Here is an 18246-nt window from a genome sequence, read left to right as displayed (position 1 = left end):
ACCTTGGTATGTCGGGAGGTGGTGGCCGGAGCGGTGCTGGGGGAGGTGGAGCTGAATTCAATTGATATGTGGGTTCAGTTGCATGGATTGCCGATGGGATATACGTCGGATACAGTACTTGAGCAGGCTGGGAACTTTATAGGCAAGTTTGTGAAGCATGATGAGAGGTTCGCGGGGGCACCATGGCTCACGTTATACCGAATTCGTGTGTCTATTGTGGTAGGGAAGCCGTTGAGGCGTGGCATGAAGTTGGTGAAACGAGATAAGTCGGTAAGTTGGATAACTTTTCGGTATGAACGTCTGCACAAACACTGTTCGTTTTGTGGGATGTTGGGTCATGTTCACATGTTCTGTCTGAAAGCACGTGAGAGGCCGACACCAGTTGAGATACACCCGTTTGTAGGGTTACGGGCGGGAGGAAGTAGGGGAGCGCCAAGGGCGGTGGGGGAAAATTGGCTAGTGCCGGTTGGGGGGAAACCGAAACCTAGGGTGAGGGAGGAGGTGGGGGAGGGTGTGGAAGGCGGCGGTGCAGGGGGGCGGGAAGAGGGGGAGTTAAGGGAGGGTAGTATGGGGGTTGGGGAGAGGGTGGAGGGAGTTGTGGCAAGTGTCAAGCGCCGCCGAGGGGCTGGGGGTGAAGGAGAGGATGTGGCTATGACCGATGTGTCAAAAAACTTGCGACCGGCGGGAACTGGAGCCCAGTCCCGCCCATCATCATGAGTACGATAAGTTGGAACTGTCGTGGCTTGGGCAATCCACGTACAGTTCGAGAGATTATGGACCTTGTGTCCGGTAAGAAGCCTGATTTTGTATTTCTAATGGAAACAATGGTGAAACGAGATCATGCGGAGAGGCTCCGTGTCAGGATAGGTTTTGAAGGTTTGTTTTATGTGGATAATGTGAGGAATGGTGGGGGACTGGCTTTGTTGTGGAAGAAGAATAATACAGCTACACTTCTAGGCTATTCGAAAAACCATGTGGATATTGAGGTCCGTATGTCATCAGGTGAGACATGGCGTATGACGTGTTTCTATGGCTTCCCTAAGAGTAGTCAAAGGCGAGAATCATGGGAGTTGCTGAAATCATTGATAGAGAAATCTCTGCTTCCGTGGGTTGTAATAGGAGATTTTAATGATCTCTTATTCCAGCATGAGAAAAGGGGAACCAATCCACATCCAGATAACTTTCTCCGGGGTTTTAGTGAAGCTGTGGATGAGTGTGGATTGCATCAGTTGCCTATGAGGGGATATCAGTTCACATGGGAGAAATATAGTGGAACGGATCAATGGTTGGATGAGAGATTAGATAAGGTGATGGCAACGATGGAGTGGTGTGATGTGCATGGAGGGGCGGGTGTGGAGAACATAATTACTAGTAACTCGGATCATTCAGCTCTGTTTCTTGATATGAATGCACGAAGAAGGGGAGGAAGAAGGGTTCCGAGGAGTTTCAGGTTTGAAATGGCATGGCTGCTGGATGAGGGGTGTAGAGAAGTGGTGGAAACTGCCTGGCAAGGGGGGAGGACAGAGGGGTGGTTGAATTGTCAGCAACGATGTGGGGATAGACTAATGCGCTGGGGCGATGACCATTTTCATAAGTTTGGAGAGCATATCCGGCGACTCCGCAAGGAGCAGGGGCGGATCCGTGGTAGGAGGGATCCGGCATCTTTGGCTCAGCTCCAGCTGTTGAATAATCAGATCTCCCAGTTAGAAGCCCAGGAGGATGTCTTTTGGAGGCAGAGAGCGAAGCAGGATTGGCTTCGTGGCGCAGATGCGAATACGAAGTATTATCACAGGTATGCTTCTGCTAGAAAGAAAAAGAATTTTATTTCTAAGCTGTTGAATGAGAATGGGGTATGGGTGGAGGGACAGGATATGAATAATGTAGTAATCAACTATTTCAGTATAATTTTTGCTACTAGTAATCCTGTGTGTGAGGACCCTTTATTTGATGAGTTTGGGCCCCGTGTGACGACTGAACAGAATGAGGCATTGTTGTGTCCCTATGATGTGGCCGAGGTCAAAACTGCTATATTTGCCATGTATCCTGACAAGGCACCGGGACCGGATGGAATGAATCCGGGATTTTATCAGCGTTTTTGGGATATAGTTGGAGAGGATGTGTCTGCTTTTGTTGTTAATTGTTTGAATTCAGGCGAAATTCCGAGTGATTTGAATGCTACCAATATTGTTTTGATCCCGAAAAAGAATGATCCTACAACTGTGGCGGATTTGAGGCTTTTTGCCCTGAGCAATGTCTTGTATAGGATTATGGCAAAAATGATTGCCAACAGGTTGAAACCTATGTTGGGGGATCTAATCTCAGAATCTCAGAGTGTCTTCATCCCAGGTAGGCTTATAACGGATAATATACTTGTGGCGGCGGAGGTGGGCCACTTTTTGAATCGTAAACAATGTGGAATGGCTGGGTGGGGAGCGCTTAAACTGGATATGGCGAAAACCTATGATAGAATGGAGTGGCCATTCTTGAAAAGGATGTTGGAGGTAATGGGTTTTGATGAAAGGTGGATTAAGCTGATAATGACATGTGTTACCACTGTATCATACAGTGTTATGGTGAATGGCGTGAGTGGAGGCCAGGTGCAACCAACAAGGGGTCTCAGACAGGGAGATCCACTTTCACCTTTCTTATTTATTATTTGTGCTGAAGGTTTATCCATGCTTTTACAAAAGGAGCAGGCAGTAGGATCTATTCACGGTTGTAGAGTGGCTAGGGGAGCCCCCCCAATATCACACCTCTTTTTTGCTGATGATAGTTTGTTTTTCTTTAAAGCAAATGTCCAGGAAGCTATGGTGGTCAAGCAGTGTTTGGAAAGGTATGTGGAGTTATCTGGTCAGTTGGTAAACTATCATAAGTCTAATATATGCTACAGTAAGAATACTGGGGAACAAATGAGAAAGGAAGTAGCGGACTGTCTGGGCGTGGAACGGGCGAGGAACTTTGGAAAATATCTGGGGCTACCCTCTTTTATAGGGAGAAATAAAATGGTTGTTTTCTCTTATGTAGAAGATAAAATCAGACAAAGAGTTTTCTCGTGGAACAAGAAATTGTTATCACAGGCTGGTAAAGAAGTGCTCTTGAAAAGTGTGGTTCAGTCTATGCCCACATTTTCAATGAGTGTTTTTTTGCTCCCTGAATCAGTTTGCGAGTCAATACAAAGGGCCATGAATAGGTATTGGTGGGGGAAAGGGCCAAACAGAGGAATCCACTGGAAAGCATGGAATAAATTGTGTATCCCTAAAAAGTTTGGTGGATTGGAGTTTAAAGATCTAAGGAATTTTAATCTTGCGATGTTGGGTAAACAGGCATGGCGTTTCTTAACAAATCCGGGATCTCTGGCAGCACGAATATATAAAGCAAGATATTACCCTAAAACTTCTTTTGTTGATGCAACGGTGGGAAATAATCCCTGTTTTTGTTGGCGAAGTATTATGGCTGCTCATGATTTTGTTATTGCCCACGTCCGCAGGAGAATTGGAAATGGCCAGGAAACTTTGATATGGGGTCATCCGTGGTTGCAGGATAATCCTAGTCCACTTGTTCAAACAGTGATGCCTGAACCATTAAGGGATGCAGTTGTGGCAGGTTTAATAGATCAGCAAACAAAAACATGGGATCCCCATATTTTAACGGATCTATTTGAACCTGAGGATGTGGATCGTATTTTGAAAATACCTGTGAGCCCAGACTATAAAGACACATGGTATTGGCATAATGACCCGAATGGTTGCTACACTGTAAAGGATGCTTATAGGCGTCTAATGGGGGAGTTTAATCACACTTTGGGAGAGTTTGATAGATGGATTACGTTGTGGAAGTTGAAAGTCCCACCCAAGTGGAAAATTTTTATATGGAGAGCGGTGTGTGATATACTCCCAACCACAACAAATTTGATTATAAAGAGGGTAGATGTGAACCCAACATGCATGTTGTGTGGTCTTACAAATGAGAATGTTATGCACTCATTAGTTTTATGTGATTATTCTAGAGCCGTATGGAATATTTCGGGATTGCCTATTATGAATGTTTTTTCTACGTCTTTCCCGAACTGGCTTATGACTGTTATGGATATGCTCACAGGCGAACAAGTCAGACGCGTTGTGGGGGTCCTCTATTTTTTATAGATGGCCAGAAACGAGGCGGTCTGGGAACATGCGGTACGGAGGCCGGAGGTGGTGTGGCGCCGTGCAGCGGCGAGGGAGGCGAGCTACACGGCACTCCATTCTCGTCCAGTGGCGGCACTGGCCGGCGTGGTGCAGGCAGTGGTAGCCGGGCGACCGACGTGCCACGTCGACGCCGGATACGATCCGAGAACTGGAAAGGCAACCTATGGGGCGGTCTTACTTGATCCGAATGGTTTGTTCAAAGCAGCGGCAAACGGAAAGCTCCCGGGGTGTTTAACCCCTCTTATGGCAGAAGCACTAGCATGCAAGGAAGCCTTGTCTTGGCTTAAAGACCGAAACGAGAACGAGGTGGATATTCTTACGGATTGTCTTGTCTTAAGGAATGCGGTTCATGCAGTTACTACACTGAACTTATCTTATGTTGGAATTGTGATTGAGCAGTGCAGGATAGCTATTAGTAGTTTTGTTCACTGTTCGCTTAGTTTTGTTCCGAGAACTTTAAATTTACATGCGCATACTCTTGCTAGTTTAGCCTATGATCAGGAACATTCTATGTAATGGGATTTAATCCCTCCTGACTCTATCATTCAATTTCTGAATTAATATACTGGTACGCCATATTTCAAAAAAAAAAATTTACATGCTTATACTCTAGCTTCTCTAACTTTTATTCATGATCATTCTATGTATTGGGATTCTATCCCTCCTGACTCTATTACTGCTTTGATTTATTAATACAATTAAAAAAAAAAAAGTAATCAGATATGCCATATTGAAAATAGAGTAAAAATTGAGAATCCAATGTAAAATTACTCAAAAAAAAAAAAAAAAAACTAATATAGTTGAGTCTTAAACATGCCTCACTGGTGACAACTCTTAAATGTGTCGTTGCCTACAGAATCACAACTAATTATTATATTGAAATTCAAATACGGAGTAATATTCAATTCAATCATTGCCCATTGACGAATCATCATCGTCCACAGGAGCACACAAAATCTGGCTTTCCCAGAAACCTAGCTTCACCATAACCGTACTTCGCCTTTCAGATAAGTCAATCCCGAGAAGACGAAGAAGAAGAAGAAGAATTGTTCAACGCAATGGCAACGCCATGTTGCCACGCCTTCCTGGCATTCGTCTTGAAATTCCTGAATTTTCTACAGGCTTTCGTCGGCATATCCATCATCGTATATTCAGCTTACATGCTCGAGCAATGGCAGCACCACGTCGCAGCTGCTCCTCTTCCTTCATCTTCCCCGTCCGCGCATTTTGCGGTAGCTCAATTGGCGAATTTCGACTCGGTTAGGGTTTCCGATGGCATCGCTTCCATCAATTCTGCATTTTCTGGTGTCGGAGATGGGATCAACATCAACTCCCATTCGCTCCCCGCCCCTTGGTATTATTTTTTGTTCCCTGTTTCAATTATTTATGAATTCCAGAGTGATATTAATGAGGGATGGAGATTTTTTTTAAGTCAAGATATTGTGGTATGATGCCCTGCTTCTGTGCTTCAGCATTTATTTGTTTATTTCTGTTTGTGTTTACCTTGACAGGTTCATATATGCATTTATGGGATTTGGTGCGCTGTTGTGCTGTATCTCATTCATCGGCCATGTTGGGGCTGAAGCAATCAATGGCTGTTGTCTTTGCTGTGTATCCTTTGATAATCATAACTATAGAAGTAGCCTTTGCCTTACAAACTTTCCACTATAGTAGTTGTGACACCACGCTGCTCTGCTCTTCCTTTCCAATAGCAGTAGCTTGTCTCACTGCAAATAGGACTAATTGAATTATCGATCTCTGGAACACTCTTTCTAGTCGTTCTTCAAATTAAAACTTACATGAGAATTCATCACTAGTACTTTAGTCGTAGATGTGGTGTTCTTTCTTTGCATTTCCAAATAAAAGTTGAAAGTTTGATTATATATGAAAATCAGGGATTTTTTTGGTTGTGCTAACGTTTTTTTTGATACGTGTCTATTCAAGTGAAGAGATTAGTTTTATAGGTTATAGCATATTGGTTTTGTCTATCAGAAGAATTACTGGCACATGGTCATCTGGGAATATGTTTTTATTTATGTCCATTTGATTTTGGTACAAATAAAAATAAGAAACAAGGAAAAGAAAAGGAAACAGATACTTCTTGCTTATATCATACTAAGTATTAGAGCTAAGGTGAACTTATTCCTTTAATCTAAAATACATGAAAAATTACAAAAGAGAAGTCAAACTGTGTAAAGAATTTTGAAAAGTTTTCCCCGTTTTCAGTAGTTATTCCTTTTCTCTTTTATTTGTTTCTTCTTTAGTTATATCTGTTGCATCTTTTTCAACATTCAGAACAAAAAAAGGACTTCACTGGATGATTATTAGTGCCCTTCTTTTAGTCTTGCTATCCTTGACCTAATGAAACTGGCAGTATTCTCTACTTATGACAGTGTTTGTTCTGTTGGAAGCAAGTTTGGTGGCCTTCATTGCACTTGATCACCACTGGGAAGCGGTATTTGTTTATTCATACTTGCTACAAATCTTTATAGAAATGTCTTTTCATACTTGCTTGTTGAAGTTTTGTATATCCTTGCTTATATACTTCTTACCATACAATTCTAGGATCTGCCACCTGATCCAACTGGAGAACTTGATAGCTTACGCAACTTCATTGAAGATAATGTGGATGTTTGTAAGTGGATTGGCATTGTGGTCATCATAGTTCAGGCATGTAACGGTCTACATTGGCTACCAATATTTTCAGCTCTTTCTGAGCTATGCTCTCTCTGTTGGTTATGTTATTTGTTTCTTTATTTATATAGTGTTTGCATATCAGTATTGTATATCATTGCTGCATACCTCCTATAGTCCTATATGCTCTTTGTTCAATGTATGATCTGTGATATGATACATGCTACTCTTGTATTATTTATACATTTTTCCAGGCTTCAACATTGTTTCTTGCAATAATCCTCAGAGCATTGGTCAACCAGCAAGTTGACAATGATATTGAGGGAGGTAATGATGCTAGAGAAAGAACCTGGGAGCCATTGCTTGATCCCTGTGTAAGCCAAACACCTGGGGTGGCAAAGGGCGATGGCAGTGCATGGCATTCTGACGTATGGAGTTCAAGGATGAGGTTTAAGGTATTGATCCTCCTTCCTACATAGTGTAAAACATCAGCATCTCATTGACACTTCTTTCTACCACTCAGGCTAGTGTGGTTGTCTAAATTGAAAGAGTGGAGTTGAAGTCTTGAACTTGTCCTGGCCACTTGCGTTGGGCTTGTTTGTTGATCTGCCTCTTGTTTAATCCATCTTGAATGATATATGAAGATGGGTAAAAAATATTAGAGATTAAATTGCACATCACTAATTCATGTTCCTTTAAGAGAACGACTCATATTTCTTCTTCTTGCTTTGCAATGTTCTACGAAATACTAGTGCCTTGGATGTGGTTAGGTTGGGGCTTAGGAGGAGGCAAGGAGCCATGTCAACATTATCACCCATAGTTGATACCTTTTCCTCAAAAATGGTTGTGTTATGGACTTATGGTTGTGAGATGTCTATCAACACACTCAATTTAGAGTACATGGTCCAAAAAAGGACTGGAAAGAAACATATTCTCAACAATATTTATGCTTTTGCCTTTACCATTCATGTTCTTTCGATAGTTTGGCAGCGAAGTTTCTAAGTATCGTAAGCAGGGCATTCTCCATTGGTTTCTTAACTCACTTCGGTTTGTTCCCAATTTTGTTTTGCAGTATGGATTCAACCGCGAGCACAGTACATCTAACCAATACACATGAGTTGCCTAGACCACACAGTAAGGATCAGAGAAGGTGACAAGTGACGGTATTCTACTGCGTGTAATTCTTTATTTATTCTTTCTCTTGTTGTGTAAACCAGTATATAGACTGTAAATATGTCAGCAGAAAGGTTGTTGATAATTTCGGGTCCAAGACAGGTATGGTAATCGTTAGAAGTAAAGCTGATGTAAGAAGGAATAGGTGAATCCTGAATAGCAAAGGTTTGTGTTGTGTAAGTAGTTGAGTGTGCATTATATTGTTGGTATTTCAGTGTTTGGCATTGTGGAATTGGAGTTTTAAGTAATATTTGTATTTTTATAGTTCTCACCCTACGCGTTGTTTTAGCCTCGGTTTGCATTCTCAAACAAAAGACGTAAAATGCAGATCAGATACAGATGTCAACACTGTGTTGCACGATAAAAATCCTGAAAATATCCAAAAAAAAAAAAAAACAAAATACAGATGCCAAGATGTAAACAATACTGCATAAAAATTTTTATGTTATTGCCTAATGGGGAACATTAAACCGATTTTAGCAAAGAATGAATGTTGACAACCTGTATACTGGATGCCTTTTAGTAACGAGATCCTCACGTGCCAATCTAACATGGGGGATTGGATGCAGATCTGATACGAGCTTCCTTAAATCGATGAAGAGATGATAGAAATTAAAATTAAGAGCCCTCGCGTGCCAATCTAACATTGGGGATTGGATGCAGTTCTGATACGAGCCTAGAAATTAAAATTAACAATTAAAAGGTAAAACTAACAGTATTACGTAAAGAATGAGTATGATAATTGGTCCATTCAAAATCCGAAAGATTAAATACTAAAGGTTAAAAAAGATAAAGGGAAGAAAATGATACGAAATGTGCTATTCCTCTTTGCCATGGGAATACTTATTCCCAAACAAATTAGTATTAGATATTTCTAATCCATCAAGAATATCTCTACAAACATTTATAAATAATCTTTCAAACTCCTAAAATTAATCACTTGGCTCTCTTTCTCTAAGAAGCAAAAGTTCTCTCTCACTTCACTCTCTTAATTAAAAACTCTTTTGTTAGTTAATTCCTAACCAATACGATGCCGGAGCTCCCAGAGGTGCCACCACTTTGGCTATTAGGGATGTCAGAAACTTTGTGGGGGCATACTCTCTACGTGGGTGATCTTCATCGGGAAACCACTACAGCGGACCTTGAGGCCGCATTTTCGGTGATTGGCTCGTTGGATTCCTTGGGGATTCGCAGAGATGCTGTGTCTGGGAAATCTCTTTGCTTTGCTTTTGTCAACTTCTGCTATGTCTCTCATGGTAATAAACTGTACCACTTTTCTACTGTTTATATATATTTGCGCTTAATCTTAAGTTCGGTCCTATTATTTTATATGCGGGGGCATGTAAAATAAAAAAAAAAAAACGTTCAATATGAAGTTATCATATATTTTTATAAATTGGTTGAATGATTATAATTCACAAATAATTATTTATATATATATATATATTTTTATGATCAGCTATGAAGGCTCTGGCATGCTTAAACCATACAACCCTGAGAGGAAAGCCAATGAGGATTATGTGGTGGCACAAGGAGCATAAGGAATCAATAGTAAGAAAATCTGGGATTGGTAATGTTTTTGTGAAGAACCTTGCTCTTTCTATCAACAGTGCTCAATTAGAGAACATGTTTAGCAAATATGGCAAAATACTGTCTTGCAAAGTCGCCGAGGACGAAAACGGAAGGAGCAAATGTTTTGGATATGTTCAGTTTGAAACACACAATTCTGCCAATTCTGCTATCACTTCCCTCCATGGAGCAGTGTTTCAAGGAAAGAAGTTGTAAGTTTCCTACTCACTTTTTAGTACATGCCAATTATTGACATAAAAATAACTGATTAGTGTTTAGTCTTAACATGTTTCGGAACTGTTAGGCCAGTTTCGTGTCTTAACGGGCCAACCCGAGCTTATAGATTTTTAATATGTGCTTTCCCATCAATTCTTTCTTTATATTAGAGCTGTTGAAACATGCCGGCGGGACGGGCTAAAAAGCCCGCCAAAATACGGGCCAAAGGGAGATTGGCCTGCCCCGCGGGCCTTGGTGGGAGCCCAACAAATTTCAAAAATTTTAAGTTTAAATTAAAATTAATATAAACAATATAATAAGTATAATTTGTATTAATATATTAAAATAAATAAATACAAATATATATATATATATATATATATATATATATATATATATATATATATATATATAGTATACTTTTGGTTACAGTTTACAGTTTATATATATATATATATATATATATATATATGTATATATATATATATATATATACTAATCCTAGTAATATAATCAAGTTAACAAGACATATTATTTAATGTATAAATTTACTAGTGTAACATTTATTTATTTTAATAATTTTTATAATTTACATTTGGCGGCTCTACTTTATATTATATATATGTTTCTGAATTTAGAATTTAAAACCTGTCCTTTCAGCTTGTAGATTTTAGGTTCACAATCTAACAAGCTAATTGATTTAAATTGTTTGTTATTTCTTTTGTTTGCTAATCTATCTGATCTGCATTATACGTCTTTTAATTTCTTTGAGCATGGTGTAAGTTTTGTTATTTCTTCTATTCTCGTGTTTTTTTAATTTTCCTGATGTTTTATTACATTTTCATCAAATCTTTCAGATATGTGTCCATATTTAAGAAGAAAGAAGAGAGGGTGATGGATGCATTTAAAGAGCAAAAATTTACTAATCTTTATGTTAAAAATTTCGATTGCAATATGACCGAGGATCTTCTAAGAGAGAAATTCTCCAGATATGGGAAGGTCAATAATGCTGTGATTATGAGGGATGAAGAAGGGAATTCAAGAGGTTTTGGATTTGTCAACTTTGATTCGGATGAAGATGCTAGGAAGGCGGTTGAAGCACTTAATGGTCAACTAATAGGTAATTATGTACATACATGCATGAATGCATGCTTTGATGCTTAATATTATGTAGTATTTTTTTATGCCTTGAATTTGATTGTATGCTAATGTAATTAATTTCTTTGTCATGTATCCCAGGATCAAAGAAGTTGTTTGTTGGGCGAGCACTAAAGAAGGCCGAAAGGGAAATACTTTTGAGAAATGACAACACACATGAAGAGATGTCTTCTAGTGTAGTGGCACCAAGTTGCTCCCCTATGTGGGAGGTTGTGCGTTTGAGTGGAGGTGGTATTGACTTTTTGTCTACCTTCAACTTGAGAAAGTAGTTACAATACTACATTGTAATAGATAGTACTCAAAAAAAAAAAAAAATTAATTAAAAATATTTCATTTAAAGTTGAAAAATTCATGTCTTGTGATATTTTTTTTTTCTTTTAACATTTGATTAGGACAGAAATCAAGAGGTTCGAATTCAAGTTTATTAATTACTTTTATATATATATATATATATATATATAATAATAATAATAATAATAATTACTGTGATTTACTATAAAGTTACGTCTCGGATCATCATTTGAAAATCAATTAAAATAATAAATAGATAAATAATATGAGTTTTTAAAAAATTCAAAAAGAAAATCTTTTTGTTAAAATGAATCAATGTCGTTTAGATACCTCACTTACGTGTTGTTTGTAGAATATATTGGGAATTAAATGTCTTCCGTTTATTAAAAAAAAAAATCTAGATTTGTTTTAAAAAAATTGCAAGAAAATGATTTTCAATTGTAATCTTTGATGTTCAACTTTGAATGCTCATAGTATATGCTCAACCATTATGCAACTCTGATTAGGATGCAATTAAATCTAAGACCTTGCATATATCGAAATAAAGGAGTAAGAAAAAACTTAGAAATAATAAATAGTTAACGGAATATTTCAATACGGAAGTATTTAGAAAAAGTAAATGATATATAATATAATAGAGGGTAATGTAGAAAAAATAATAAAAATACTAAAATCAAAATAATGCGAACCATTCGTATCAATAAACAATTACACCAACATTTTTTAGTTCCGATATATGCATAACTTTATTAACTCTTATTAAATTATTATATATCTAAAAACATAATAGGTCTCAATCAATTTTATATTCTTGATTTATGTCTCACTTTTGTATGCTAATAAATGTATAAATTTTCTTTTAAATGTTGTACACTTCAATGTTATTAGATAAAATTGTTCTTACTATATTTTGTTAGACAAAACTACGTTTACACCTTTATAACTCTGTTACTTTTTAATTCTAACATTAATGACTCCATCATTATTAACATACACATGTATCTATTATCATATTTTTTTGGCTAAAGTGTCATCCCGCATCATAAACTATATTGAATTTTTCATGCCACACCCTAAACTTTTATAAGTGTTATTTGGATCCATAAACCATTAAATTTTTTTCGTCTAGAATATTTTACAGGTTGCAGGTAATCTATGTTGACATGGACTTTTTTTCTTTCTTCTAATACCTTGCCCATCGTCCCGGAGCTCCTTCGATCTCTCAAGCTCTTTCCTCAACTCCCCTACGTTTTCCGACGGGTTCACCTCCACCGAAACTTCTTCCTCTCACATTGCGACAACACCATTATAGGAAGCTTCTTCGAACTGTTCATATTCCCGGAGGATCCGAATGAGGTCATTGTAGTCGCTGGCAATGGCTTAAAGCTCCCATCCACTTCAGAGTGATAGGAGAGTTGGTAGTCGTGCAGTGCCCGGTCGTTTAACAACTCAGCTCTATTGACGTAAAATGTTATTCTACTCACCAGAGTGCCTGCCATCCGGAAGAGTGGACAACCTGAAACCACCATAAAAACAACAACTTAACCCCTCGGCCCTCTCCATTATACTGCAACTCCTCCCGCTGGTTTGAGTCAAACTTTAATAAAAACACACACCATTTTATTTAAAATTTAATTTATAAGAACTCATCATGCCGTTATGCGGTATGCATCCAGAAACTACAATTCATCTATTTTTGGAATGTAGTTCAGTAAAAAGAATTTGGCGTGAGCTTGTGGAAACCTCTGGGCTGATCACCACCACTCCCTTTGAAACCTTCTGGCCTTCTGGCTCTCATATGCATGATTGCATGTAATGAAGCAAAGCTCTCTGGACATCAAGCTAAAATGCATATCAACGTGCTGGTGTATCGGGAAGTCGCGAAATAATCTTATATGATGGGAATTATCTACTTATATACATGAAAATGAAAAAGGTGTATACGCCCAAGAACATCCCATCATAATAGACATGCCAGTCCACTATGCTTAAGAATCGCGGTTCAAAGCAGGCTGCTGAATTCAACAAGTATTTGAGATTCACTTCGCTCCTATAGATAGAAAGTTATATATATGCATAAATTGCAAGATGGCTTGTGGATGGAGGGAGACAATGAATTACAAGAGAGAGTTCATTTACATGGAAGGAATTGTTTGATTTTGTAGTTCATAACGGTATATTGCACCCATCGCAAAGGGCCTGTTGCAGTCAACGATTCTATGGGGTTGACTTAAAAAGAAGTCTAAATCAGCTTAATAACATGTGACATGTCATCATAGTAACCTGGTAACCTGTAAAAAATTCTAGGCGAAAAAATATTAATGGTTTGTGGATCGAAATAGCAGTTATGAAAGTTCGTGGTGTGGCATGAAGAATTGAATATAGTTCATAGTTCGAGATGACACTTTAGCCTATTTTTTTTTATTCTTAAATTATTTTAATGGTAAATTATATATGTGTGTATAAAATACATATAAGGAAAATTACACTTTTTACTCCTGAGTTATATACTTATAGCACTTTTCCCCCCTCAATTATTTAGGTAAGCACATTAGCCCCCTCAATTATTCTAAAAGTGGTGTTTTTTCACCCTGATATATTAAATTGACATTTATACCCTTAAAGTAAACATTTTATTTATTTTACTACTCCAACAAATTATTGCATATACGTAAGGAGACCACGGTTCGATTTGAATTGAACCGGATACTAAAGCAATCGAATTAATAGTTTACGGTTATAATTCAAATCTAGAACCCAATATTTAAATGTCAATTTATTAAAATTATGTATCAAAAAAATTGAATCTTGAACCGTGAACCGGCGGTTCCGGATCTGATTCGCGGTTTTGAACTGTCTTTATTTTAAAATTTTATTTTTTATTTTAAAATAATCTAAATTCAACAATAAATGTATTTTATTTTTTCAGTTCGGAACATGAATCGTCCGTTCCGGTTCACGATTTTAATAAACTCTAAATATCGAATTTCGATTATAAATTGTAATTGGAATATTTCGGTTTGGTTGCTATAGTGTTTGTTTAGTTTGAACCAAATTATGGTCATAATTTGTTGGAGAAAAAAATAAATTAAATATTTAGTTTAAGGGTAAATATGTCCATTTAACATTTAGGGGAAATACAGCCACTTCAATAATTTAGGAAAAAAAAATACTATCGATATATAATTCAGGGAGAAAAAATGTCATTTTCCCATACATATATTATTTGTGTATATATAATTCGAATTATAATTTTAATTACTTATATTTATTAAGGTTTTAATACTGTGCATAAATTTTCGCGCGCTTACAAAATGCTAGTACGATAGATAAGAGTCCTACAAATTGCTTGAAATTCCTGAATTTTCTACAGGCTTTCGTCGGCATCTCCATCATCGTATATTCAGCTTACATGCTCGAGCAATGGCAGCACCACGTCGCAGCTGCTCCTCCTCCTTCATCTTCCCCGTCCGCATTTTCCGGTAGCTCAATTGGCGAATTTCGACTCGGTTAGGGTTTCCGATGGCATCGCTTCCATCAATTCTGTATTTTCTGGTGTCGGAGATGGGATCAACATCAACTCCCATTCGCTCCCCGCCCCTTGGTATTATTTTTCGTTCTCTGTTTCAATTATTTATGAATTTCAGAGTGTTATTAATGATGGATGGAGATTTTTTTATGTCAAGATATTGTGGTATGATGCCCTGCTTCTGTGCTTCAGCATTTATTTGTTTATTTCTGTTTGTGTTTACCTTGACAGGTTCATATATGCATTTATGGGATTTGGTGCGCTGTTGTGCTGTATCTCATTCATCGGCCATGTTGGGGCTGAAGCAATCAATGGCTGTTGTCTTTGCTGTGTATCCTTTGATAATCATAACTATAGAAGTAGCCTTTGCCTTACAAACTTTCCACTATAGTAGTTGTGACACCACGCTGCTCTGCTCTTCCTTTCCAATAGCAGTAGCTTGTCTCACTGCAAATAGGACTAATTGAATTATCGATCTCTGGAACACTCTTTCTAGTCGTTCTTCAAATTAAAACTTACATGAGAATTCATCACTAGTACTTTAGTCGTAGATGTGGTGTTCTTTCTTTGCATTTCCAAATAAAAGTTGAAAGTTTGATTATATATGAAAATCAGGGATTTTTTAGGTTGTGCTAACGTTTTTTTTGATACGTGTCTATTCAAGTGAAGAGATCAGTTTTATAGGTTATAGCATATTGGTTTTGTCTATCAGAAGAATTACTGGCACATGGTCATCTGGGAATATGTTTTTATTTAAGTCCATTTGATTTTGGTACAAATAAAAACAAGACACGAGGAAAAGAAAAGGAAACAGATGCTTCGTGCTTATATCATACTGAGTATTAGAGCTAAGGTGAACTTATTCCATTAATCAAAAATACATGAAAAATTACAAAAGAGAAGTCAAACTTTGTAAAGAATTTTGAAAAGTTTTCCCCATTTTCAGTAGTTATTCCTTTTCTCTTTTATTTCTTTCTTCTTTAGTTATATCTGTTGCACCTTTTTCAACATTCAGAACAAAAAAAAGGACTTCACTGGATGATTACTAGTGCCCTTCTTTTATTCTTGCTATCCTTGACCTAATGAAACTGGCAGTATTCTCTACTTATGACAGTGTTTGTTCTGTTGGAAGCAAGTTTGGTGGCCTTCATTGCACTTGATCACCACTGGGAAGCGGTATTTGTTTATTCATACTTGCTACAAATCTTTATAGAAATGTCTTCATACTTGCTACAAATCTTTATAGAAATGTCTTCATACTTGCTACAAATCTTTATAGAAATGTCTTCATACTTGCTTGTCGAAGTTTTGTATATCCTTGCTTATATACTTCTTACCATACAATTCTAGGATCTGCCACTTGATCCAACTGGAGAAATTGATAGCTTACGCAACTTCATTGAAGATAATGTGGATGTTTGTAAGTGGATTGGCATTGTGGTCATCATAGTTCAGGCATGTAACGGTCTACATTGGCTACCAATATTTTCAGTTCTCTGTTGGTTATGTTATTTGTTTCTTTATTTATGTGTTTGCATATTAGTATTGTATATCATTGCTGCATACCTCCTATATGCTCTTTGTTCAATGTATGATCTGTGATATGATACGTGCTACTCTTGTATTATTTATACATTTTTTCAGGCTTCAACATTGTTTCTTGCAATAATCCTCAGAGCATTGGTCAACCAGCAAGTTGACAATGATATTGAGGGAGGTAATGATGCTAGAGAAAGAACCTGGGAGCCATTGCTTGATCCCTGTGTAAGCCAAACACCTGGGCTGGCAAAGGGCGAGGGCAGTGCATGGCATTCTGACGTATGGAGTTCAAGGATGAGGTTTAAGGTATTGATCCTCCTACATAGTGTAAAACATCAGCATCTCATTGACACTTCTTTCTACCACTCAGGCTAGTGTGGTTGTCTAAATAGAAAGAGTGGAGTTGAAGTCTTGAACTTGTCCTGGGCTTTTTTCTTGATCTGCCTCTTGTTTAATCCATCATGAATGATATATGAAGATCGGGAAAAAAAATATTAGAGATTAAATTGCACACCACTAATACATGTTCCATTAAGAGAGCGACTCATATTTCTTCTTCTTGCTTTTCAATATTCTACAAAATACTAGTGCCTTGGATACGGTTAGGTTGGGGCTTAGGAGGAGGCAAGGAGCCATGTCAAGGTTCTCACCCATAGTTGATACCTTTTCCTCAAAAATGGTTGTGTTATGGTATTATAGTTTGTAACGGGATGTGATGGCTGTGAGATGTCTATCAACACACTCAATTTAGAGTACATGGTCCAAAAAAGGACTGGAAAGAAACATATTTTCATCAATATTTATGCTTTAGCCTTTAGCATTCATGTTGTTTCGATAGTTTGTCAATGAAGTTTCTAAGTATCGTAAGCAGGGCATTCTCCATTGGTTTCTTAACTCGCTTCTGTTTGTTCCCAATTTTGTTTTGCAGTATGGATTCAACCGCGAGCACAGTACATCCAACCAATACACATGAGTTGCCTAGACCACACAGTAATGATCAGATCAGAGAAGGTGACAAGTGACGGTATTCTACTGCGTGTAATTCTTTATTTATTCTTTCTCTTGTTGTGTAAGCCAGTATATAGACTGTAAATATGTCAGCAGAAAGGTTGTTGATAATTTCGGGTCCAAGACAGGTATGATCATCGTTAGAAGTAAAGCTGACCTAAGAAGGAATAGGTGAATCCTGAATAGCAAAGGTTTGTGTTGTGTAAGTAGTCGAGTGTGCATTATATTGTTGGTATTTCAGTGTTTGGCATTGTGGAATTGGAGTTTTAAGTAATATTTGTATTTTTATAGTTCTACCACCATTGTGATTTCTGCTTGAAAAACGATATTTATTTTTTTGAATTAATTAGATAATATATTAATCTTAATATCAAAATATATTAACATATAATTGTTGGGTAATTTGTATATGAACTACTATTCAAATTTTAAAACAGTTAGATATTTAAAGTAATGGAAGAGAGCAGGTGGGAAGCAGTGAAAGATGGGTTGAAATCTGAGTCTAGATCAAATCTAGATCAATAACTCAAATGAAGAAAAAAAAAAAAAAAGGACCTACAAGATTTAATTTTATAGCATCTGAAGACTATAGTCTGTATTCAATTCTAAAGCCTCTGAAGATTCTATAGTCACGTCACTGCAATGATCTCAAATTGATTTTCAAAGTTATAAATCCAAGCACCTTAAATTAAAAAAGTGACGCACTTTAAGTTTTAAATATACGCACCTTAATATTTCAATCTATTGGAAAAATTAACAACAAATAACATTTTAAGTGGTCATTTTGAGATAATATTTTGAGTAAAGTTCACCCTCAATTTTGATCGGTCAAAGTGAATTTTGGTCCTCCTAATTAAGAAGATTAGTTTAATATATTATACGTTTTAAAGTTTGCTCAAACCCATTTGGTTAATAAGGAATCTATGTATCAAATAATAATAATAA

The 18246-nt window shown here is 37.2% G+C and overlaps 2 protein-coding genes across 3 annotated transcripts; both read left to right on the top strand.

Annotated features, from left to right (window-relative positions):
* The first annotated feature begins 773 nt into the window (after positions 1–773).
* LOC109173495 lies at positions 774–4700 on the top strand. Its single transcript, XM_019322733.1, has 3 exons — positions 774–2476; positions 2567–3878; positions 4143–4700. The coding sequence occupies exons 1-3, from the start codon at positions 774–776 to the stop codon at positions 4698–4700; spliced, it is 3573 nt and encodes a 1190-aa protein (XP_019178278.1).
* Positions 4701–5055: 355 nt separating this feature from the next.
* On the top strand, positions 5056–17600 carry LOC109173718 (tetraspanin-18-like). 2 transcript variants are annotated; one of them, XM_019323006.1, is made up of 6 exons: positions 5056–5538; positions 5696–5795; positions 6559–6639; positions 6750–6854; positions 7073–7273; positions 17222–17600. In XM_019323006.1, the coding sequence occupies exons 1-6, from the start codon at positions 5243–5245 to the stop codon at positions 17264–17266; spliced, it is 828 nt and encodes a 275-aa protein (XP_019178551.1). In that variant the 5' UTR covers positions 5056–5242; the 3' UTR covers positions 17267–17600. The 2 variants fall into 2 exon arrangements, with proteins under 2 accessions (XP_019178551.1, XP_019178550.1); XM_019323005.1 differs by lacking the exon at positions 17222–17600 and adding an exon at positions 7891–8262.
* Positions 17601–18246: the final 646 nt, after the last annotated feature.

This window comes from Ipomoea nil, unplaced genomic scaffold (assembly GCF_001879475.1).
Source record: "Ipomoea nil cultivar Tokyo-kokei standard unplaced genomic scaffold, Asagao_1.1 scaffold0482, whole genome shotgun sequence".
Classification (NCBI taxonomy): Eukaryota; Viridiplantae; Streptophyta; class Magnoliopsida; order Solanales; family Convolvulaceae; genus Ipomoea; species Ipomoea nil.
The sequence above is the reverse complement of the archived record's forward strand: the minus strand, read 5'-3'. Positions and strand labels throughout refer to the sequence as shown.